General features: G+C 35.4%; 2 protein-coding genes across 2 annotated transcripts; both read left to right on the forward strand.

The window, feature by feature from the left end:
• Positions 1-8,294: 8,294 nt before the first annotated feature.
• LOC143062823 (uncharacterized) lies at positions 8,295-18,575 on the forward strand. Its single transcript, XM_076234669.1, has 4 exons — positions 8,295-8,528; positions 9,121-9,347; positions 16,433-16,586; positions 17,770-18,575. Exons 1-4 carry the CDS (start codon positions 8,315-8,317, stop codon positions 18,573-18,575), a joined length of 1,401 nt encoding a protein of 466 aa, XP_076090784.1. The 5' UTR covers positions 8,295-8,314.
• LOC143045863 (uncharacterized) lies at positions 18,517-25,522 on the forward strand. Its single transcript, XM_076218676.1, has one exon. It carries the CDS (start codon positions 18,586-18,588, stop codon positions 24,067-24,069), a length of 5,484 nt encoding a protein of 1,827 aa, XP_076074791.1. The 5' UTR covers positions 18,517-18,585; the 3' UTR covers positions 24,070-25,522.

Here is a 25,522-nt window from a genome sequence, read left to right on the forward strand (position 1 = left end):
AATATAAATTATAACTGAAATCCAATTGCATTTGTTCTGAAGCTGTTATTTCTCTCCAGATATTTTGTATCTTCGATAAATAAAATAAGTGTAATGCTGGGATATAGGTACTCTTTTCTTGAAAATAAAATTAAAATATTTGTAACTTGATGGAGAAGGTATTTATAAGCAAAGAAATGATGATACTCCATTATACAAATACAGTTTTTATCACGTCGTCTTTCGCGTCACAGGAAACGTTATCAGGATATAACGGTTTAATTGTCAACTTGCTCGATTTCAGACTAAACATGCGGACTTGTTATAAGCACCCTCTATGCTTGTCATAGCCGACGACAAGCTACGACGTAGACTTTTCGCGAAAAAGTAGAGAACACTTTTTTTGCGATTTATCCATCTTGTTTAACTACACTAAATGGGTCTCACTAATTAGCGACAACAAGCGTCAAGAAGCGACAACAAGCGTCGACAAGCGACAAGAAGCGACAACAAGAATTATTTTAGCGACAACAAGCGACAAGAAGACTATTTAGCGACAAGAAAACATTTTTTTTTATTAGATATAAAGAAATTTGTATTTAATGTTTTTTTTTTAAATATACGAGCAGATATGTCTAATTAAAATGTTTTATTATATAGATAGACAAAGAAATGAAACATTTGTGAGGAAGAAAGAGATTATGAAGTTTATATTAGTATATTGGTAGATGAAGAAATTTAACATTTGTGAAGATGAAAGAGATTGAGCTTCTTTTTTTTAATTTTTAAATATGAAGAATATGTATGAGATAATGTATGTATCTGTTTTCATCAAAGTCAAAGTATGAATAAACGAATGGAGATATATATGGAGCGGGCATAATGGAATATAATATTTTGATTCATTTGCTTAATACTATGCTCTAAGTGTACTCTTGTTATGTCAATTCCATGCTTTATTTATAGAACTCTCAGCCACGCTTTGTCATCTTTATTATTTAAGCGTGTTTCCAGACCCCACGAAAGGACGTGGTTCTACCTTGGGGTCCATATAAATTTATTTTTTTTATTTTTTTTACTTATTTTTAGTCATTATATAGAAATGTGTACATTCCTATCTAACATAATATTTATACATTTTGTACATGGTGGTCCCATTTTGATAAGCAAACATGATGAACATCAAATGAGATTAACGAGTCGCGTGTCCCCTGTTTTATTGCTACAATAACATCCAATTAACAACTTCAACTTTGTACACGCGTCAGACTATACAATTACACGCGCCAGAATATACAATCATTGTAAATGATGAACACCTGTTGAAAACTCAAGATTGTCATTAATTTCCTTTCATCTTCAATCAATATGCATAAACATGATACAAATCGTTTAATGAGGCAATAAACAAATAAAAAGATGAAAATATTCACATTTCAATTTTCCTTGTCCTCCTGTTTGATTTTAGTTCTTTGTATTTTACAATTTTCAGGACAATGATGCACAAATAATTCATTTTGCGAGCTTAATATATATTGCACGAAAAGAGTTTTAAAAAAACAAATTATAAGATAAATAATATGTTCTAAAACACAAGGAAAAGTAATCTCATAATACAATAATTAAACGTAATACTGGCTGTTATTCATAATAGATGATAAAATATTATGTAAATAATGTTTCATTTTTTTCTATCAATTTTAACTTTCTTGTCGCTAAAATTATTTTCTTTTGCATATTCTTTTAATATTTATTGCAATAATTAATTTTAATTAAAAAAAAAATGTTTTCTTGTCGCTAAATAGTTTCTTGTCGCTTGTTGTCGCTATAATAATTCTTGTTGTCGCTTCTTGTCGCTTGTTGACGCTTGTTGTCGCTAAAATTCTTGTTGTCGCTAATTAGTGAGACCGCACTAAATGATCCTATGGGAAAGACCACGCATACTGCTTTGTAAATGATTGGACGATATTTTCAAATCCTCACCCTTGTAACATTCGGATATCACCGTTTGTATCTGCTGTGAACACATGCAATCATATATTTATTAAAAAAAAAATTGTTTGCCAAAATGATGTGGATGCTTGAGCATCTGAGCATACATGCAAGCTACGCCACTGACTATTGATGATTTTTGCATAAAACTTCCACACAAGACGTCGGGCGTATCATGCGCTCATGTCGCAGCTGTTTATTTATCGTCTGTCCGATATTTTCACTGGCCATGTTTACATATTCATTCTATTTCATTTGTAACTTGTCACGGTTGCGATCACAAGCAACCCCGTCACAGTTGTTTGTAACATCGTCCTATCACTTGGCATTCGTCTTTGGTGGTCATATTTCCATCACTAGGCATTTTTCCTTTCGTTGTTTGCTAAGATTTTTCATTCAGTAGGAACTCTTTTCATCGTTTCCATCTCTTTGCGCCGGTTGTCTGCCGTTTATCGTCCTTATTAAAACTGTTCTTTAAAAAATAGTATCCTCTGAAACTGCTCAATAGATTTAAATCTGTCTTATCCATTTGAAAAGTTTTGTTTTCGTCCAGGATGGTCGCCATCTCTAAAAATAGAACACAGGGGTCAAACTGCAGTTTTAGCTAATATATTTTTTTTAAAAAAGTAGAGAAAAACTTTTGGTTTTCAACCTAAGAGCCATAAAGTTGTCTTGTTATACCTGCTTATAAGCATTGTATTTATAATAGTTCTTTTTCTGCTAACATAACATCTGCACTTCCAAACCACAAACATTTAAATGCAATATTTCTCAAAAGAAAAAAATCGGTAGATAGTTTTCTGTCATTGTTGTCAAATTGCTTGTGATCCTGGCTCAGCCTATCGACAAAGTATTAGATTGGCTATGATATTCGCAAGTAACACCTATTGATAGTTCTAGGTGATAAAAGGTTAGTATCGTAAGTATAACTCCATCAAGGACCTTGTACCTACTAAATCATCCTCTGATGAAAATAATAAAAATAAATTCTTTTATTTTTAGAAGGTAAATTCCTTTTTTAGTAGGCTATCAAAATTTAAATGTTTATGACTTTCATTGAGGACCATCAGGTCATCAAACAAAGAAAGCAAGCATAGAGTAAAAACTCAAAAACAAAACTTTACAAACGACATACAGTTACTGCAAAAACATCCAACCATTATAGGAACCTGATGTTCAATGGTTGCTGTAAGTTGATGTGGTTCATAGATGTTTCTCGTTTTTTTTGTAGATTAGAACGTTGAATTTCCGTTTGAATGGTTTTACACTAGTCATTTTTTTAGCCCTTTCCCTTTTAGCTTGCCGTGTGTTCGGTGTGAACCAAAGCTCCAAGTTAAAGACCGTACTTTGACCTATTATGGTTTACCTTTACAAATTGGGACTTGGATGGAGAGTTGTTTCATTGACACTCATACCATATATGTCTATTATAAATCATCACATGCTGTATACACTGAATTAAAATTACTCCTTGACATGTACCGACCAGTTGCATTGTTTTGTAGTCTTTGTGAAGCTCTTATTTTAATAGTTCATTTTTTGTTCCTATCATAGACCTACCGAGGCCATGGAAATTTCACATGACAACAACTTCATCTCGACAGTTAAAGAGACATTATTCATATTTTTTCATAAATACCTTTCTTTGAGAACTAATGACGTTGAAATAGACACAGATATGTTGCGATCGAAGTTTGATATAAAGACAACATCAGAGGCGGATTTAGGGGGGGGGGCAGGGGGCCCGCCCCCCCTTTTTTGGGAAAAAATTTGGTTGCTTATATAGGGAATCACTGAACTGTGACTGGAGCGGGCCCCCTCTTAGGTCAGTCAGTGGGCCCCCACTTATGAAAATTTTTGGATCCGCCACTGAACATACTTTTCTATTGTTCTCGGATTTCTTGCAGTCGAAAATAAAATTCATCTAGAAGTATAAAGTTCGGCTGCGACGAGGAATTCCCTAACATGTCTGCAGAATTATAAGTTAATTAAGCTTGTAAGAATATATTTGCACTCTATTTGCCAGAATATTGATCAATGCTGGAAAATTAGTACAAAGGGAAGCAACTTTTTATGCTTGTCTACACTGACGTTATTATTTATATTTCAAACATTTCAGATTTTAACGAGAGAAATTTATGTATTACTGAAAAATTATTACACCAGGGTTTTCGATATCACAAACTAGTCAAAACATTTACTAAATTTTATCATCGGTATAAAGACATCATTCGTAAATATAGCTCAACATGCAGACTTCTAATACGTTCAGGTATTTCACATCCTATTTTTTATGGTAATATTCTTTATAAAGCACAAAGGTGTCAGTATTCACCTCAGAAACTTACAAAACCTTTGAATAGACTTATTAAGAAGGGATATAATTACGATACTGTTGTCAAGTCATTAAAGATTGCATATTTTGGCGTTAATATTGAGTCACTGATAAGGTCTTTGCTTCGGAACTAAACACATTTTTTTTTTTTTTTTTTAAAAACAGTTGTTGGCATGACACGGGTTATGTTCTTCTCATATATGTTATGATGGTATGATACTAAACCCCTAACGGGAAGGATTGTGCCTGATGTTCATATGATGAAATCATAATCTTTCAGTCAGTTTAATTGAAGTCTGGAGCTGGCATGTCAGTTAACTGCTAGTAGTCTGTTGTTATTTATGTATTTTTGTCATTTTGTTTATTTTCTTTGGTTACATCTTCTGACATCAGACTCGGATTTCTCTTGAACTGAATTTTAATGTGCGTATTGTTATGCGTTTACTTTACTACATTGGTTAGAGGTATAGGGGGAGGGTTGAGATCTCACAAACATGTTTAACCCCGCCGCATTTTTGCGCCTGTCCCAAGTCAGGAGCCTCTGGCCTTTGTCAGTCTTGTATTATTTTAATTTTAGTTTCTTGTGTACAATTTGGAAATTAGTATGGCGTTCATTATCACTGGACTAGTATATATTTGTTTAGGGGCCAGCTGAAGGACGCCTCCGGGTGCGGGAATTTCTCGCTACATTGAAGACCTGTTGGTGACCCTCTGCTGTTGTTTTTTATTTGGTCGGGTTGTTGTCTCTTTGACACATTCCCCATTTCCATTCTCAATTTTATATATCTCCAAAAAACACAAAAATGAAAACTATTAGTAACTATATACATAGTTGTGTGTATCGGTTTAAATCAATTGTCTCTAGTGTCATTAAACAATGGACATGCAAATTGATATCATGAATTTAAAACACAAGCTATAAAGTCATTTGATTTTATTCATAGCCATTTACCGTGAAGACCACACTTCTTTGTATTAATAATTATCGAGCTTTCTTTAGACTTTCCCTATATCTTCACACTAAAACATATAGAACAGAGACACTCTCTGGAGGCGAGTAGTGGGAAACTGTGTGGAGGCAGAAGAAACTGTCTATAGGCAAGTACACTTACACGATTAGTATATCATGTTCAATATTTTGAATAGTACTGATGGATTGTTTGGTGTTTCTTTTCATACGCCATGCACCTTAACACATTATGGTTACCGAGGATGTGAAATTGACCTGATTTGGTCACTAAATCTTACCTCCTACAAGAAAAATGCATAGTAAAAATGACTATAAGTGATAAAAATAGAAACAGATCTAACCTATATTATAAAAGATATCCGTATGGAAAACAAAATACAATCTTAGCATTAGGGACAGAATCGACAAGACTATCTGAAATTTAATCTTTGCGAGATGAACTATCTGAAATTTAATCTTTGCGAGATGACCTATCTGAAATTCAATCTTTGCGAGATGAACTATCTGAAATTTTAAAACATGTAAATTATATAGCTATGCAATTTTTGTGTTTCTATGGTCGATGGTTAATCATGGTTACTTACCAAGATTTTCAACTTTTTAATACGTTTAAACGAGGGATCGAGCGACAATCTATAAATAGTCTTTATATTCATGAAGCTCCATATGAATCAACATTTGTATTCCTATTTCATATCTGAAACGCAGATGTTGGAATTCATTTCAATTGCTTCCATGGGAATTTAATTAGCGCACTACAGAAGCTATCCCAAAAAACAAGTACGATCAAATATTGGTTTAAAAACAAATAGTCTGATATAATTAGCTCTGTGATAAAGAAACCACTGGTGACATTTCCTTATTGGTTTGTTTCTCGTCATTAAGATTTCTGAAAGACGGAAACAACAAAATTGGAAATAAGTGTCTATTCAAAACAAAATTTTAAACGGTGCATGTTGATCAAGGAACAACAGTTTTGTAGTTATTTCATTGTTCATAGTCAATAAAAGTTAAAATTAAGAATGTAACCAACTATAGGATTAATAATGATGATAATAGTAAAAGTAGAAGTAGAATCTAGTGTTGCTTAAAGAGAATGTTAAGCCTCGGTCACACCTTACCGGATAGCACGAACGGACGCCTAACGAATGAAAATAAAGTTGTCCGTTGACAAAATTGTTATCAGTTGGGAGTCCGTTGATATACTGACCGAATAAAACGGACGTGTATAACGAATGCATAACGGACACACACCGGATATGCAACGTACGAGATACGGAAACGTAATGGACAGAACGGATGTCGAACGTACATCCAACGGACGAGTAACGCATAAAACGGACACATAACGGAAGCGTACGTCTAACAGACATGCACAGATTGAAAAAAAGTTATCCGTTAAGCCTCGGTCACACCTTACCAGATAGCTCGAACGGACGCCTAACGGATAACTTTTTTTCAATCCGTTGATGTCCGTTAGAAGTCTGTTCTCATCCGTTAGACGTCCGTCCATATCCGTTGCACGTCTGTTAAGCGTACGTTTTATCCGTCGGCTTTCCTTCTGTCCTGTGGAAAATTTTGAGCATGTTCAAAACTTTGAACGGACGTCCAACGGATAAAATGTCCGTTGAACGTCCGTTAGGCGTCCGTTTTGTACGGTACTCGTCCGTTTCGTTTCCGTTTTGTATCCATTACGTGTCCGTTATACAACCGTTGGATGTCTGGAAGATAAATTCACCAACGGACTTCTACTGGACGTTTAACGGATAAAACGGATGTTGAACGGATGAGAAACGGACTTCTACCGGACGTATATAACGGATAAAACGGATGATGAACGGATCTGAAACGGATAAATGCAAATTGAAAAATTCGCGTGAGAAATGCCAATAATGGTATGTCAGATTTCTTAAGGTTCATGAATTCTTATTATTCATAATCGATCTTAGAGTATGGGCACGTCTTCACAATCGATCTTAGAGTATAGGCATGTCTTCACAATCAAGCGGTTCTTATTCAGGTCAGACACTGCCCTTTGGCGGAATTTTGAAGAATAAACCAAAACCAGTTACACAGAAACATTTTGAATATATATGCGATTTACATGTATAATAATTGTCGCCTTTGATTTTTCCGTATATTGTTCATCCGTTTTATCCGGTACGCTTCCGTTAGGTGTTCGTACTCGTTCATTGGATGTACGCTCGACATCTGTTCTGTCCGGTACGTGTCCGTTTCTCGTCACGTTGCATATCCGGTGTGTGTCCGTTATGCATCCGTTACACGTCCGTTTTATTCGGTCAGTACATCAACGGTAAGGTGTGACCGAGGCTGTGAATCGTCCTGTTGATAATCACAGCATTGTTTGTTTCCCTTTTGTCATATAAGGAAGACCGGTGGAATGTGAAAACAAGAAAAATGTTACGTATACGACTTCATGTGCAAAGGTTAATCGATGGATTATTAACCAAACCTTGAAACATTCAGTTTAAACGTTTTAATGATTCATATACTACAGTTTACGATATTATAACATTTCTGTTATCTTTGTCTTACCAAATGTCAAAATAATTAGTATGAAACATAGTGTCATTTTAGAATAAAGTGATGCAGTACTCGCTGCTCCACTTTTTCTGAAACAATGTTAATATTAAGGGAAAATCAATTTCAAAAGGCTTTAGTTATATAATTGTGTGTAAACTTTCAAATCTTTTGTAAGTCATAAAATTATCGCCTCTTTTGGGGTTGGGATTTTGGCAGGTTCAAGCTTGAACACAGCGGGTGTGCGCACTAAGTCATATAATTGTAAAACATATTTTCTAGGTAACAAAAATTCAAAACTGTCCCGCTTCTCCGGCTCTGCTCAGAGAAAGTCTAACAATTTTTACCTACCCATCTTAAATAGATCAGCCAAGAAAAAATCAAAAGGATCAATGCTATATCTGACATTGTAAGTTTTACATTAAGATAATTATTTTAATTACGAAAGAAACATAAAATGAAATTGTATTTTAGAGTTTACCCATACACCGTCCAAGATGTCCATTTCACTAAAGAAAGACAGAATACAGTACCTGTATATGGGCCATCTTGTTCTCCGTGTTGCGCCATCTGCATTTTCTAAATTGTTTGACAGACATTACAATGGCGGATTTAAAGCAGCGTTACTAAAAGAGAAAGACAAATTTCGTGAATTGAAAGACGAAAAGATCATCACGAATGCTCAGTGGCAACAACTGAACACCATCACAGGTACATTTGTAAACATTACGAAATGCCTGACCACGAATGCACCTTTTATCAAGAGACATGAAAAAAATCATATCAATTCGAAGTTGAGGATACTCCCTATTTAGCCTGACCCCACCATTTAAAGTCATGTGATAGTGTGTCATCACTTGGGTTAGTCGTCGTCTTACCTCCGTCGTTTGTTGTCCATCGCTTATATATAACCGCTTAAAAATCTTCTTCCTCATGTCGTAACTACAATCCCAATTCAGTTCAATTTCACGAATTTGGCATACCGAATTAGACTTTTTACCATTATTTGTGACATTTTTAGGTTTAGCGCTATTAAACCAGGTTCAATCCACCATTTTCTATATTTGAAAATGTCTGTACCAAGTCAGGAATATGACAGTTGTTGTCCATTCGTTTGATATGTTTTATCCTTTGATTTTGAAATTTTAAGAAAAATCGTACTATTTAAAAACTATCGCATAAAATAGATAAATGAGAATATTTACTAATTTAGGGTGTTTATCTGCTTTAAGTTTTATCGTTACTCTAAGTCATAAATTGGGTTAATTTTGAATAACTCAAAGAAAATAACTGTATTTTACAGACGACGATACCGATAATCCATGTCAGTGTCTGGATACCGGACTTCTGTTGATCCTTGTAAAATCATTGACAGGGATAAAGATTCCACCGTGGCGACCATCAGCACTGGACACTTCGGTTGGTGCAGATCTTTACAGAGTTGAATTCTATTTGAATTATATCATTAACAAGAAAGAAGAGACGACCGATGACGCAGAATTTTATGAGAAACTGAAGGACGTCGCTCAAGTAAGTACATTTTAAAAAAATAAGACAAGTTTGTATATCACCGTAAATCAGAATACACAGAAACAAAAAGATGTGACATGAGTGCCAATGAGACAACTCCATCCAAGTCACAATGTGTTATAGCAAACCATTCTAGGTCAGTTAGATATCACATAAAGGAATCTCCTTATTAAGTCTCCCAAACAAAGTTTGGAGACTTATTGTTTTTGCTCAGTTCTTATTATTTTTTATGGCACCCTCAACGGAGTTGGGGTGACATATTGTTATTCTACGTTTCTTTTTTTTCTTATTATGTCACCCGATCGACAATGTCGGGTGACATATTGCTTTTCCTCTGTTTCTTTTTCTGTATTATTATTATTATACTTCCACCTAATTTTGTCCGCCCGCTTTCTCAGAGCCAAAAGTACCAATCCGAATGATGGTGCACTATAACAAGGAACCCTGACTCCCCAGAGTCTGTGCAAAATTGGAACTAAAAAATGGCTGCCATCACCATGGAAACGGAAAAATGGTGAAAAAATAAAATTTTGGAGTTCCTTGAATTATTTGAGAATGCTTAAGCTTAAAATCTTTAGATTTTAATACAATGTAGGTGCCCACTATATACAGGTTTTGGATGATTTTGGCACATTTTGGAACTGCTATGTTGCCATGGAAACTACACCAAAAATTTCAAAAATATGGAAATGCTCCATTTTTTTTGAAACTTTAGCATAACGATGAGCAACTTTGGTAGATGTGGAATTTGGCGTTGGAATTTCCAAAATGTCTGCCGTTTCCATGGAAACAATGCAAAAAGGTCAAAATGCTCCAAAAACTTCCGGGTTTGGTGAATAACTTTGGTATGCTTGAACTTAAAATCATCAAATTTTTATGCAATATAGTTGTCCACTATATACAGGTTTTGAATGATTTTGATAATCATTGGAACTACTATGTTACCATGGATACAGGAGCAAAAATTTCAGAATGCTTCAAAATTGATGAAACTTGATATGATTGTTAACTGTCAAGTCTAGATATGACTTTTGAAGTTGGAATTTCCAAAATGGCCACGGTTGCCATGGAAACTGCAAAAATGTCAAAAATTCTCAAAATGGTTTTAACTTAATGAAATTTGATATTATTGGTAACTGACAAGTTAAGATGAGACTTTTGACTTTGAAATTTTCAAAATGGCTGCCGTTGCCATGGAAACGGTATAAATGTGAAATACTTTAAAATGCTCTGAATATACTGAACATTTACAAAAAGATGAATAGCCATTCAGATTTGTGCATTTACTGTTAAACAAGTTTGAAATGGCTGCTGCTTAGTGGCAATAGGGGGAAGGGTGACATCCGCTATTGCTTGCAATGGCAATTCTAGTTATGGCACCCTCAACGGAGTTGGGGTGACATATTGTTATTCTACGTTTCTTTTTTTTCTTATTATGGCACCCTCAACGGAGTTGGGGTGACATATTGTTATTGTTCGTTTCTTTTTTTCATATTATTATGGCACCCTCAACGGAGTTGGGGTGACGTATTGTTATTCTACGTTTCTTTTTTTTCTTATTATTATTTTTCTTGCAACAAATTTTGTCCAGGTTATTTCTCGAAATCCAATGGACCAATGTTGATGGAACTCTACTATAGTAAGGACCCCCAGGTGCAGAGTTGCAGGAAGCATGGAATGGTTCAAGATGGCTACCGTTACCATGGAAACAGAACAAATGTGAAAAAATACAGTTTTTTGTTTTGGTGAACTGTTTAGATATGCTTTATCTCAGAATCATTATATTTTAATACAATGTAGGTGCCCACTATATACAGGTGTTGGATGATTTTGGCACTCATTGGAACTACTATGTTGCCATGGAAACTACACCAAAAATTTCCAAATTCTCAAAATGCTCCAAACTTCAGGAAACTTCACAGTAACGATGAGCAACATTGGAAGATGTGGAATTTGGCGTTGGAATTTCCAAAATATCTGTTGTTACCTTGGAAACAATGCAAAAAGGTCAAAACTTTGAATTTTCACAGAACATTCCAGAACATCAATGTTAAATTTAGTCTAGAGACATTAAATGGTATATTATTATGGAGGGCAAAAAATGCAGCATGGGTTTGACTTTGGAATATTCAAAATGGCCGCCGTTACCATGGAAACAGCAAAAATATGAAAAACTTCAAAATGCTTCAAATTTAAGGAAACTTATAACAAATGTTGCCTAGCTTATGTAGATTGACTTTTGAGTTTGGAATTTTCTAAATGGCCGCCGCTCACCTGGCAATAGGGGAAGGGTGCCATCCGTTATTGCTAGCAATTACAAATCTAGTTATTATGGCACCCTAAACGGAGTTTGGGTGACATATTGTTATTCTACGTTTCTTTTTGTTTTCTTTATTTTTATGTCACCCGATCGACAATGTCGGGTGACATATTGCTTTTCTTATGTTTCTTTGTTATTATTATTATTCTTCCACCTTTTTTTGTCCGACAGGTTTTTTGGAGTAAAATGGAACCAATCTTAATGATAATTCACTATAAGGAGGAACACAAAATTTCGGGTTGCAGTAGGGTCTAAGACCATAAAAAATGGCTGCCGTTTCCATGGAAACGGAACAATTGTGAAAAATTCCAGTTTTTGGTTTTGTGAATAATTTAGAGATGCTTAAACTCAGAATCATCATATTTTATCACAATGTAGGTGCCAGCCATATATTGGTTTTGGATGATATTGGCAATCATTGGAACCACCATGTTGCCATAGAAACTACCCCAAAAATTTCAAAAATTTCAAAATGCTCCAAATTTTTTAAAACTTCATAGTAACGATGAGCAACTTTGGTAGATGCGTAATTTGGCGTTGGAATTTCCAAAATGTCAGCCGTTACCATGGAAACAGTGCATCAGTGTCAAAATGCTCTAAAAACCTCAGGGTTTGGTAAATAATTTTGGTATGCTAGAACTTGAAATCATCAAATTTTTACACAATATAGTTGTCCACTATATACAGGTTTTGAATGATTTTGACAATCATTGGAACTCTTCTGTTACCATGGATACAGGACCAAATATTTCAAAAATTTCAAAATGCTCCTAAATTGATCAAACTTAATATGATTGTTGACTGGCAAGTCTGGATGATACTTTTGACTTTGGAATTTCCAAAATGTCAGCCGTTACCATGGAAACAGTGCATCAGTGTCAAAATGCTTTAAAAACATTTGGAACTCTTCTGTTACCATGGATACAGGACCAAATATTTCAAAAATTTTGTAATTTTGTTCATCATTTTGGAAATTGGAACTTTATGATGAACAGAAGAGTTCCAATTTCCAAAATGATGAACAAAATTACAAAATTACAAAAATTTTCACAATTGTTCCGTTTCCATGGAAACGGCAGCCATTTTTTATGGTCTTAGACCCTACTGCAACCCGAAATTTTGTGTTCCTAAAATGACAGTGTTTTGTAAGACAAAAATGATGAACAAATATTTCAAAATGATGAACAGATATGATTTCCAAATATGATGAACAGAAGAGTTCCAATTTCCAAAATGGCCACCGTTGCCATGGAAACTGCAAAAAAGTCAAAAATTCTCTAAATGCTTTGAACTTAATGAAACTTGATATTTTTGTTAACTGGCAAGTAAAAATGAGACTTTTGACTTCAAAATTTTCAAAATGGCTGCCGTTGCCATGGAAACAGCAAAAATGTGAAATTTTCTAAAATGCTCTGAATGTACTAAAAATTTACAGAAAGATGTATTGCCATGCAAATATGTGCATTCACTGTTAAACGATTCTCAAATGGCTGCAACTTAGTGGCAATGGGGGGAAGGGTGACATCCGCTATTGCTTGCAATGGCAATTCTAGTTATTATTATTTTTCTTCCACACTTTTTTGTCCACTCTGGAACTCTAATATAAATGGAACAAAGACGTTGGAACTATACCATAATGTTAACCACCATGTGAAGATTTGCTTTTTGGGGTTGGCACTTTCAAGATGTCCGCCGTTACCATGGAAACGGAACAACTGTAAAAAAATCCACTTTTTGGTTTTGGTGAATAATTTGGAGATGCTTAAACTCAGAATCCTTATATTTTAATACAATGCAGGTGCCAGCCATATATAGGTTTTGGATAATTTTGGCAATCATTGGAACTACTATGTTGCCATGGAAACTGCACCAAAAATTTCCCAAATATGAAAATGCTCCAAATTTTTTGAAACTTCATGGTAACAATGAGCAACATTGGTAGATGTAGAATTTGACGTTGGAATTTCCAAAATGTCTGCTGTTACCATGGAAACAATGCAAAAAGGTCAAAATGCTCTAAAAACTTCAGGGTTTGGTGAATAATTTTGGTATGCTTGAATATAGAATCATCAAATTTTTATACAATGTAGTTGTCTACTATATACAGGTTTTGAATGATTTTGACAATCATTGGAACTACTATGTTACCATGGATACATGATCAAATATTTCAAAAATTTCAAAATGCTCCAAAATTGATGAAACTTGATATTATTGTTAACTGGCAAGTAAAGATGAGACTTTTGACTTTGAAATTTTCAAAATGGCTGCCGTTGCCATGGAAACAGCAGAAATGTGAAATTTTTTAAAATGCTCTGAATGTACTGAAAATTTTCAGAAACATGTATTGCCATGCATATATGTGCGATCACTGTACAACAATTTTCTAAATTGGCTGCCGCTCGCCTGGCAATAGGGGAAGGGTGCCATCCGCTATTGCTTGCAATGGCAAATCTAGTTATTATTCTTCTTCTTTTTCTCATTAAAAATGAACTTGTCCGCAGCGTTTCTCCAAAACCCCTGGTCAGATTAACTTAGGGTTTCATAGAATGTTAGACTAATATGTCTAGGTGAGCCATCGATCTTTCGTTTGTGCATTGGGGTCTATTAAGGGGTATTTTGGGGGGCAGAAAGAAGGGAGGGGTTTACTATAGAACCCTATGGGATTTTATTTTCTAAAATTTTCAAATGAATATAACTTGAAAACTGTAAGTGATAGATACATGTAGTCTTCAGAAATGATTAAAGGACAATAAAACAAATCACATGAAATATAGGGGGAGTCCCTGGGGGGTCATCCCCACCCCCTTCAATTTGAGAAAATGTTTTTATCTTGTAAACGGTCCAGATCCCCACCCCTAAACCTCATATATTCTTGAATGGGACGATAAAACTATTCAAATGAAATTAAAAGGAAGTCCCCGGGGGTCCTCCCCACCCTGTTCAATTTGAAAATGTGCTATTATCTTGTAAACGGTCCAGATCCCCACCCCTAAACCATATATATTCTTGTAGGGGACAATAAAACAAATGAAATGAAATAAAAGGTAAGTCCCTAGGGGGTCACCCCACCCCCTCTTGTTTGAAAACTTGTAAACGGTCAACATCCCCACCCCTAAACCATGTATATTCTTGTATGGGATAATAAAACAAATCAAATTAAATAAAAGGGAAGTCCCTGGGGGTCCTCCACACCCCGTTCAATTTGAAAATGTGCTATTATCTTGTAAACGGTCCAGATCCCCACCCCTAAACCATATATATTCTTGTAGGGGACAATAAAACAAATGAAATGAAATAAAAGGGAAGTCCCTAGGGGGTCACCCCACCCCCTCTTGTTTGAAAACTTGTAAACGGTCAACATCCCCACCCCTAAACCATATATATTCTTGTATGGGACAATAAAACTAATCAAATGAAATTAACAAATCAAATGAAATAAAAGGGAAGTCCCCGGGGGTCCTCAACACCCCGTTCAATTTGAAAATGTGTTATTATCTTGTAAACGGTCCAGATCCCCACCCCTAAACCATATATATTCTTGTAGGGGACAATAAAACAAATGAAATGAAATAAAAGGGAAGTCCCAAGGGGGTCACCCCAACCCCTCTTGTTTGAAAACTTGTAAACGGTCAACATCCCCACCCCTAAACCATATATATTCTTGTATGGGACAATAAAACTAATCAAATGAAATTAAATGGAAGTTCCTTGGGGTCACCCCCACCCCGTTCAATTTGAGAATGTGCTATTATCTTGTAAACGGTCCAGATCCCCACCCCCAAACCATATATATTCTTGTAGGGGACAATAAAACAAATGAAATGATATAAAAGGGAAGTCCCGAGGGGGTTACCCCACCCCCTCTTGTTTGAAAACTTGTAAACGGTCAACATCCCCACCCCTAAACCATATATATTCTTGTATGGGACAATGAAACAAATCAAATGAAATGTAGGTAAAGTCCCTGGGGGTCATCACCATCCCCTGCTGTTTGAATACTTGTAAATGGTGGAGATCCCCACTCGTATGCCATATATATTCTTGTATGGGACAAAAAATCAAATCAAATGAACATGGGACCATATGAATGGCGAGTTATGGGAGCTTTGTTTGGGAGACTTCGTAACAGCATCCTGTTACAATTACTTCTTGTTTTTTATATGCATTTTATTTTTATTACAATTGGCAAAAATATTAGTTTGTGAGTTTTAAGTATCGAGTTATGAAATGTGTTTTTCCTTCAGACAAACAACTGTGAACTACTTATTTTTCATGAGACCTTATTTTGGAAAACCATATAAAAATTTTCCAAAAATACCTTTGAATGGCTTTTTACCTTTTTAATTTCCTTTTCCTCTCTTGGAACCTTATAAATTTTAGAAGTTTGACTAGAGATTATTTCAAATACTAACACACGCATGCATTGCTAAAAATTCTAGTTCTAAACCGCAACGTGCATACATCTGAATGTTTTCCGTTTTAGAGATTGTCTATGAATTTATTTTTGATTTCTCTTGTTTTTTACCATACAATTTTTGAATATAGTATTGGAGAACTCTGCTGTGTTCGAGGAATCAGACTATTGTTTAATACCTTAAATCCACTATAGGTGTATTCTGATTTTGTTGTGCTAAAGCTAATGTCTCATTGATGTAGTGGTACTCCTATCATATTAATAACACAATTCTGAATGATACAGAAGTTTGCAAATACAAACAAAACAAATACGAATGATACGCACTTTTTGTTTTGATTTTTACAGTCCATTGAACGTCTTGGAGGAAGCGCAATTTCTGAAGAACAGAACCAGGTTCACGGTTACCTTGATAACGATGAAATTAATCAGGTGATTAATCTAATACAGCAACAGAAAGATATCAATTCTTCAGAAGACCCTATACCCAACGATCGTAGAGGTATGTAGCTTTCATTTAGCTTTTTAGCCTCGGTAAATTACAAAAATTAAACCACTCGTACACTTTACTCAATACTCATCATACACAATTTGTGCTCGAAACACCAAATCAAATTCTTTGATTGGTTAGCTTCTGAGACTGAGAACGGTAATTATACTCGAAAGATTTGTATTTATAAGCCATCATATTTGGTCATATGCTTGACAGTAATTAGGTGTGCTTTTCTGACATGTCGGATACCAACTTCCTGTCCTAGTTTACTATGAATAACGAGTAGGATTATGCTTAGCACGAAAACGCGTGCAACTTCTTGACACAATTAAGACGATGTGGTATAACAATTTCAACGAGACAAATTCACCAGAGACGACATGATGAGAAAGTTGACAACTATGGGTCACTGTACAGCCTTCAGCAATGAACAAAAACCCATAACACATTGCAAGCCATACAATGCCACGCAATGACACTGAAAACAATACAAACGAAAAAAAACTAACGGTCTGGTTTATGTGCAAACCCATAAAAGAAAAACAAATATGATATACAGCAACACACAACAATCACTGAAATATAGGCTTAAGACTTGGGACAGACACATACATAATGTGGCGGTGATAAATACGTCCAACCATCCTCTTAACCTTGGTCATTCGTGTAACAGCACAACAGAACAAATTATAAAATCAGTTGAAAATGGTTTAACTCATCAGATCGATACAAAGCACAAACAATCTAACAAAAACACAAAAGACACAAAGTGCAGATCTGAGAGTACTCGCAGTTACTAGGAGCTAGTTCAAGCCAATACGAACTAATAAACAATCATATAATATTGTATGGTTTGCTAGAAATACACACTGCAGAAAAAAACCATGCGGACTATTCCCGGAAAGCATAACAGACTTAGAGCGCTTTAAAAATACATATATCTACCAGAATAAAATCGCATTTTACACAACGATATGTTTCTATCAAAGAAAAATGAAACCGACGATTGAATTGAGAATACTCAAATGCAATGGAAGTTTAATGTCTGCTCCATATGTAGCAACTTTTATGTAGTTTGTTTTAGTATAATGTATGACTAATTTATCATTATAAACACATATAAAACACAAAAAAATACCCTTATTGTAGAAGAATCATCTTCTGATGGACTTCAACCTATATATTTTTTCAGAGTCGATTAATAGAAAGGTAAATAAGTGGAGAACGCAAGACCAACATTTTGTTTCGACAATAGCATCACAAATGGTCATGGAAAAAATCAGAGAGAACGCATGCGTTGTTCTTACGGGGGAGTCTGGAAATGGCAAAACGATGACATCACGACATCTTGTATTACAGCTAAACCGCGACGAAGGATTTGAAATAGTTGTAATCAAAAGACCAGCAGAACTTGTAAAATTTAGACGACGCTTTAAGAAACAAGTATTTATAATTGATAATTTTTGCGGGAGGTTTTCTGCTGACCAAAAATGCATAGCAGAATGGGCAATACATATGGACCATTTTGAAGAGATTTTTAAAAGTTCCGAGGACCTTCGATTTATCATGACTTGCAGAAAACAAGTTTATAATTCAAAACAATTTTCAAAAATATTTAGAAATACCAAAATGTTTGAATGTAAATTGTTATCGCAGAGCTTTACTCTTAGTAAGAAGGAGAAACGTACAATAGCGTCGAAATATATTGGAGACGATAACATGCGAAGGCTAGACGAAGATATTGTAGATGACATTGAGAGTTTCTTCCTTTTTTGTCAACTTCGTAATAATTCAAGTGTGAAAAATCAAGTAGACTTCTTTAAAGAACCCATCAGACTTTTGAACACAGAACTACAAAATATGTGTGATACTGATGAATGGGCATTTTTTATTCTGACACTTTTGGTTGTTTTTGACAATAAGTTGGACAAACGGTTATTTCATCAAATCACAGCAAGATACAATAGACGAGGTGTGTTCAGATTGTGGATTGCTTAATCATCCTACCATGCTTTTCATTTCGTTTAGAATCAAAGCCCTACTAGACACATTCATAGAGGAACGGTATAAATACATCAGAGCAATTCGTGATAAAATATTTGATGTCATAAGTCTTTTTGTTGCTGAAAACAAAAATGCATTTCGGTCAGTATTGAAACATGGAAGTAGTAGATACATTAGTGAGCGGGTTCAGTTTCAGTCCTTGAGTGAGAATTGTAAGGAATATACCGTATTGATTCCTCCTGAATTGGAACATGTCTACTTTAGACGACTAATAAAAGACATTGAAGACCAAAAATGGTGGGAAGTATTTTCAGCTTCTCAGACATCATTCGAAATGTTTCGCATGCAGTTTCTAAATTTTCTTAAAAAACACGAGGGACTAGATTCCTTGATTGAAGACAAAGTCATGCCATTATACGTTTCTTCATTCATGGGATATGAAGACTTCGTAGAATTTTTCCAAAAACGTGAAAAATGTCTAGCAATAAAAGCGATTGATGAGAGTGGATTTACCCCTATTCATGCTTCATGTATGATGGGCCACAAATCAGTTGTGGAATTACTTCTTGATGAAACGAATGTAGACATTACGACAAAAGACAAAGCAACTCCACTTTACCTTGCATCAAGCATGGGACATGTCGGTGTTGTTAAGATTCTATTGAGTGCTGAAGCAAATATTGAAAATACAACATTAGATGGAACAACCCCTTTAATTGTCGCATGTAAAAATGGTCACATGACTATTGTAGAATTATTGCTTAGTCAAAATGCAGATGTCAACAAAAGTAAAACGGATGGAACATCTCCACTCATTATTGCATCACAAGAGGACAATACAGATATCGTTAAAGTTCTTCTTGACAATAAGGCCGATATTACCAAAAAGACAAAAGCAGGTGTAACAGCATTGTATATAGCGTGTGAACTTGGAAATATTGCTATAGTGGAATTATTACTGAAAGCAGACAATAACATTTTGATGGGAGAAGATTCAGGATTTAAACTGCTTTACGTTGCGTGTAAAAATGGAAATACTAAAGTTGTTGAAACGTTAGCAAATACCGATATTGAGCTGAACAGAACAAATGAGTCAGGAATCACACCTCTTTACATTGCTAGTCAAGAGGGTCATTCGGATGTCGTCCAAATTCTACTTAAAAATGGCGCGGATTCGAATTACGGAAACCAAGGCGGATATACGCCGCTTTACATTGCTTGTTTACAGGGTCATACAACAGTCGTTAAATTGCTAATGCAAAAATGTGCAGATATAAATGCAGTGTTTTATAAAGGGGCAACGACCCTTTATATTGCGAGCCAGGAAGGCAATCTTGACATGGTAAAATCTTTGATTGAAAATGAAGCTGATGTTAATAAAAGTGACGAAACTGGTACCACGCCACTTTATGTCGCCTGTCAAAACGGACATAAATCAATTGCTGAAATGTTACTTGACAACAAAGCAAATATCAACCAATGCACAGATGTAGGTGCCTCTCCACTTTACATTGCTTGTCAGAAGAACCAAGTCAAAGTTGCTGATATGTTGCTAAAGAAGAAGGCAGAAGTCAATATTCATACGACCAACACAGCTACTCCTCTCCATATAGCATGCGAACATGGATTTTCTGAATTAGTTGCCATTCTTATAGCTAATGGTGCAAAAGTTGACCAGGCCACGAGAGATGGCGTTACACCTTTATTCGTTGCAAGTCAAAATGGTCACGCATCCGTAGCAGAATTATTGTTAAAAAATAATGCAGATGCGAATGCCAGTTTTATAACAGGAGCAACCCCTCTTTATATTGCGTGCGAGAAGAATAGATATGATGCTGCTAAAGTATTATTAGATTTTAAAGCCAATGTCAATCAGAGTAACAAGGGTGGGTTTACTCCTTTATTTATAGCTTCTCAGAAGGCCGATTTTTCTATCGTGGAACTCCTTTTAAAACACAACGCTCATGTAAACAAAACATCCCAAAATGGTTTCACTCCACTTTGTGTTTGTTGTGAAAAAGGTAACAAACCAACAGCAGAGCTATTACTTGATCATGGAGCTGATCTCAATCAAAGTACCACAGATGGAAGAACACCTCTTTACATCGCTATTCAGAATGGACATATGGATTTAGTCGATGAATTGCAAAATAGACAAGCCATTGCAGACACGAAAAAAGATGCACTCATGCCTCCTTTATGTCTTGCTAGTAAGAAAGGTGATGTTGATGTTGCAACTATCTTACTTAAGAACAACACGAATATAAATGTAACAACACAAGACGGAGAAACTGCTCTCCACATTGCTTGCAAGGAAAACGATGAACAATTTGTACGACTTCTTTTAGAACACAAAGCAAACACAGAAGTTTGTGACAGTGATGGTCAAACTCCTTTGTTAATTGCCACAAAACACGAAAACATCCAAATCATTAAGCTTCTCTTGGAACAAGAAGATGGGGTAAGTTTTATCAACAAAGAGGGAGAGACTGCACCATTACATATTGCATGCCAAAAGAAGAACGTAGAAATTACGAAACTACTTCTCGAGCACAAGGCAAACGTAAACCAAATGGACGAGGAGCTCATATCGCCGCTTCACATTGCATGTAAAAATGAAGACCTGAAAGTGGTCGATTTATTACTACAATCCAAAGCTGTTGTAAGTTCAACCGAAAATTTTGGTTTCTCACCATTAATGATTGCATGCGAAACTCAAAATCTCAATTTAGTGCGAATGTTGTTGGAAAATGACGCTGATGCGAATTTATGCGGAGAAAGCGGATTGACACCTTTGCATATGGCCTGTCAAATGGGGAATGTGAAGCTAGCAGAACTATTACTTGATCATAAAGGAAATCCAAACAAAAAATACGAAGGATATACGCCCCTCATGATTGCATGTGATACAGGAATGACAGACTTAATGGAATTATTACTGAAAAATAACGCTGACGTGGACGAATTTACGCCTTTTGGACTAACGTCACTGCAGTTAGCATGTCAAAAAGATCACGAGCTCATTGCTCAACAACTTATTAGTCATGGCGCGGATGTTAACAGAGAGGTGCCGGATGGATATACTCCATTATTTATTGCATGTAGTAAAGGAAATGAAAAAATGGTCGAATTTTTATTACAAAATGAAGCTGATGTTAATAGACGAAGCAAACAGGAATTTACACCATTACATATCGCTTGCGGGAAAGGGTATACAAATATTATAAAGATGTTGCTTAAATATAAGTCTGATGTTAGTTTAAGCACCCAAGATGGATGTACTCCTCTTTACATAGCATGTCAGGAAGGACAAAACGAAATTGTAGAGTTGCTTATTCAGAGTAGTGCAGATGTTAATATGAGTTCAGAATCGAAAGTAACACCACTGTACATTGCTTGTGATTTTGGACACACCTCTATAGTAGAACTGCTTCTAAAAAACAAAGCCGATACCACCATATGTAGAGAAGGGGGATTTTCACCGTTGTATATAGCTTGTGAAAAGGGGAATCTTGATATTGTGAAACTGCTATTAGAATATGGAGCACAGGTAAATCAGACTCAGAACGAAGGTGCAACGCCATTGTATATTGCTTACGAAGAGAAGCATTTCAGCATCGTTAAATTATTGATGAAGTACGGCGCGGATCCTACCATTTGTACGAATAGTGGGTTATCTCCGATGTACAGTGTTTTCTTGACGGGTAATTTAAAAATGTCTTGCATATTTTTAGAACATAAAGTGAATCCGAATGGTAGTTTTCAAAATGGTTCAACACCATTGACAATTGCATGTGAAAAGAGTTATCGCGAACTTGTTGAGTTATTAATAGGGTATGCAGTAGACGTTAACCAAACAACCGAGGATGGTTTTACGCCATTATATATTGCTTGTGAGAATTATCAAACTGATGTTGTAAATCTTTTATTGGAAAACAAGGCAGATCCAGACCAAAGAACTACTGAAGGATTTTCAGTTTTGTATTTGGCAGCACAGCAAGGAAATTGGGATGTAGCTGAAGTTTTACTAAATTTTGAAGCAGACACAAATAGGAAAACGAAACGTGGATCAACCCCTTTACATATTGCATGTGTAAAGAACAATTTGGCTATTGGAGCATTGCTTATAGAAAATGGGGCTGACGTAAATTTAGGAACAGACGAAGGGGGAACTCCTTTATATCTCGCATGTCAGGAAAACCATATTGCTGTGGCTAATTTGCTTATTCGACATAACGCTGTCGTCAATCAAGCTACAAACGCAGGCGCGACTCCTCTTTACAAGGCATGCGAGAAAGGGCATCAACAAATAGTTACCCTTCTGATCAAAAATGATGCTGACGTCAACAAATTTAAAGAAGATGAATTCTCTCCCCTTTACACTGCATGCGAAATGGGTCACATAGAGATCGTTAGTGTCCTCCTTAAGCACAGAGCCAAAGTCAATAAAGTTACTTCTGGTGGATTTTCACCACTGCATGTTGCATGTAAAGGAAATCACGAGAAAATAGCGGAGAAACTGATCAACCAATATGCATTCACTAACATCAGTGACAACAATGGTCTTTCGCCCCTTCATGTGGCTTGCTCAAATGGTTACATCCCTATAGTAAAATTCCTTCTAAGTCGTAATGCTGAAGTAAATCAGAAAACAAAGGATGGAAAATCGCCTTTACATGTTGCTGTAGATAAAGGATTTTTAGAGGTTGCCCAGATGTTATTAAAACATCATGCCTCTGTCGAGATAGAGGATACAAGTGGATCGACACCGCTCTATACGGCATGTGAAAAGGGTCATTTTAACATAGTCAAACTATTGATGAAACGGAACGCAAACGTTAACCATGCTAATAGACTGAACGCAAGCCCGTTGTTTATCGCATGTGCAAAAGGTCAAAGAAAAGTAGTTGATCTGTTGCTAAAACATGACGCAGATGTTAATATGACAACAAAGAAAGGGCATACTCCGTTTTCAGTTGCAATGTTAAATGGCTATGATGAAATAACAGAAATACTGACTAATACTGGTAACATCAAAACAAAACCGAAACATACCAATGACGGTCGTGGTATTGCACAAACACAGTTCCAGAATAACGAATCAATGGGAAGATTGGCGACAATTTATTCTATTGGTGAATCTGAACCCATGCAAAATGAGTTCGAGATAAGCGAAAACTTTAAGTACACTAATAATTTAACTAGTGATAATGACATTGGCAAGTATGAAGGTCGGGAAACAATTTCTGAACGTTCAGAAGCATTAACTGGACGTAGTGAAGAAACAAATATAATACCAGAACTAATAAAAACTGAAAGATCTTCTAAAAGTGTAATAACTGAAAGATCATCTAAAAGTATAAAAGCTAATAAAGCTGTATACGACAGAGATGACTTTCAGTCTCCTACTCCGGACCAACAGAAGAAATTTAAAAGCGTAGTAGAACGCGAAGTATTAAAGAAAAGTCCGGCATGTGTTGTTCTGTAGCCCTAATAAAGCTGATATGAAACAGTTCGTATAAAATTGTAAAAGGCACGGAACAAAACTATTTATTAAACTTTGAGGATAAATGATGCGCACAACAATATTTTTTTACATTTCTATAAGTTGTAGAAGGAAGATTGTGTACTACTATTGTAATATCTTTTTTTTTGTAATTTGAAGCATTTACAGGTTTTCCTTGACTCTCGGGTATGCTATGAACCAGAATTGGAATTTGTCGATGATAAATCGAACCAAAATGAATCATATTTCATAGCCAGAAATAATTTGTCAACTCATATTATATTTTCTTTACAAATTAGTCACTGCAAACACTATACGACATATTATATTCTACCTGAAATATTCTACAATGTTTTTCTTGCTTCAATCAACAATTTGCAGTGGACATTGTTTTGTGTGTCACTGATTAGAGTAATCAGTACGTCTCTATATGTCCTGAAGCTGACGTGAACAGTTAGCCAATTATTTTCTTTTAATTATCGTGGGAATAGTTGGAAACTGTGGGTTTTCCGTTTTATTTCAGGAATTTTGCTTGGCCCGCTAGAGAACAACAAAACCATTGATGTTTGCGACAATTTTGGTCGTTGATGCGACTTTTGCTCGACATAGGGATAGTGATCTGGTGCCGTTAGCTTACTTCTTTAAAAGCTTAATATTTTAGAAGGCGGAAGACCTGGATGCTAAATACTTTGTATATAGATGCCTTATGTCACGTATTTTCCATCTGTCACATGTCCATTGTCCTTGACCTCATTTTCATGGTTCAGTGAGTTGAGATTTTTTCTAATGTGAATTTCTCTCTTATTATGATTTTTGGACAACTATGTGTGGTATGTGCGTACCTTGCAAGGTCATCATGTCCTTCAGACAGTTTTCACTTGACCTTGACCTCATTCATGGAACAGTGAACAAGGTAAAGTTATGGTGGTCAAGTCCATTTCTCAGAAACTATAAGCGATATGTCTAGTATATTCGGTGTATGGAATGATTCCAAGGTGTACACGTCTAGCTGGCAGATGACCTCATTTTGATGGTTCAGTGGTCAAAGTTGAGTTATTGAGTTTTGGTTTATTTTTCTGATACTATATGCAATAGGTCAACTATATTTGGTGTATGGAAATATTTTAGTATGTACATGTCAGTCTCGCAAGTTTTATTTAAGAATTCCGCGCTTCATACAAAATGTACTTCGGTCAACGCTTTTACACCCCAATGAAGTTACAAAAAGAAGCATTCAATACTAATAATTACATTTTTTTAGCTATGATCATGAAAACACGAATTTTATAATTGTTTTATTTAATTCACCTGTGCACTTTATTGTGGGACCACGTGTTATCAAGAATGATAAGTTTTATTGAGTAGTGCAATTGCTTAAGGAATAACACGTGATGTGCAGTTAGCCAATCAGAATAAAGTATTATAATGAAACATA

The sequence above is a fragment of the Mytilus galloprovincialis genome, chromosome 1, assembly GCF_965363235.1.
Source record: "Mytilus galloprovincialis chromosome 1, xbMytGall1.hap1.1, whole genome shotgun sequence".
In the NCBI taxonomy this organism is placed as follows: domain Eukaryota; kingdom Metazoa; phylum Mollusca; class Bivalvia; order Mytilida; family Mytilidae; genus Mytilus; species Mytilus galloprovincialis.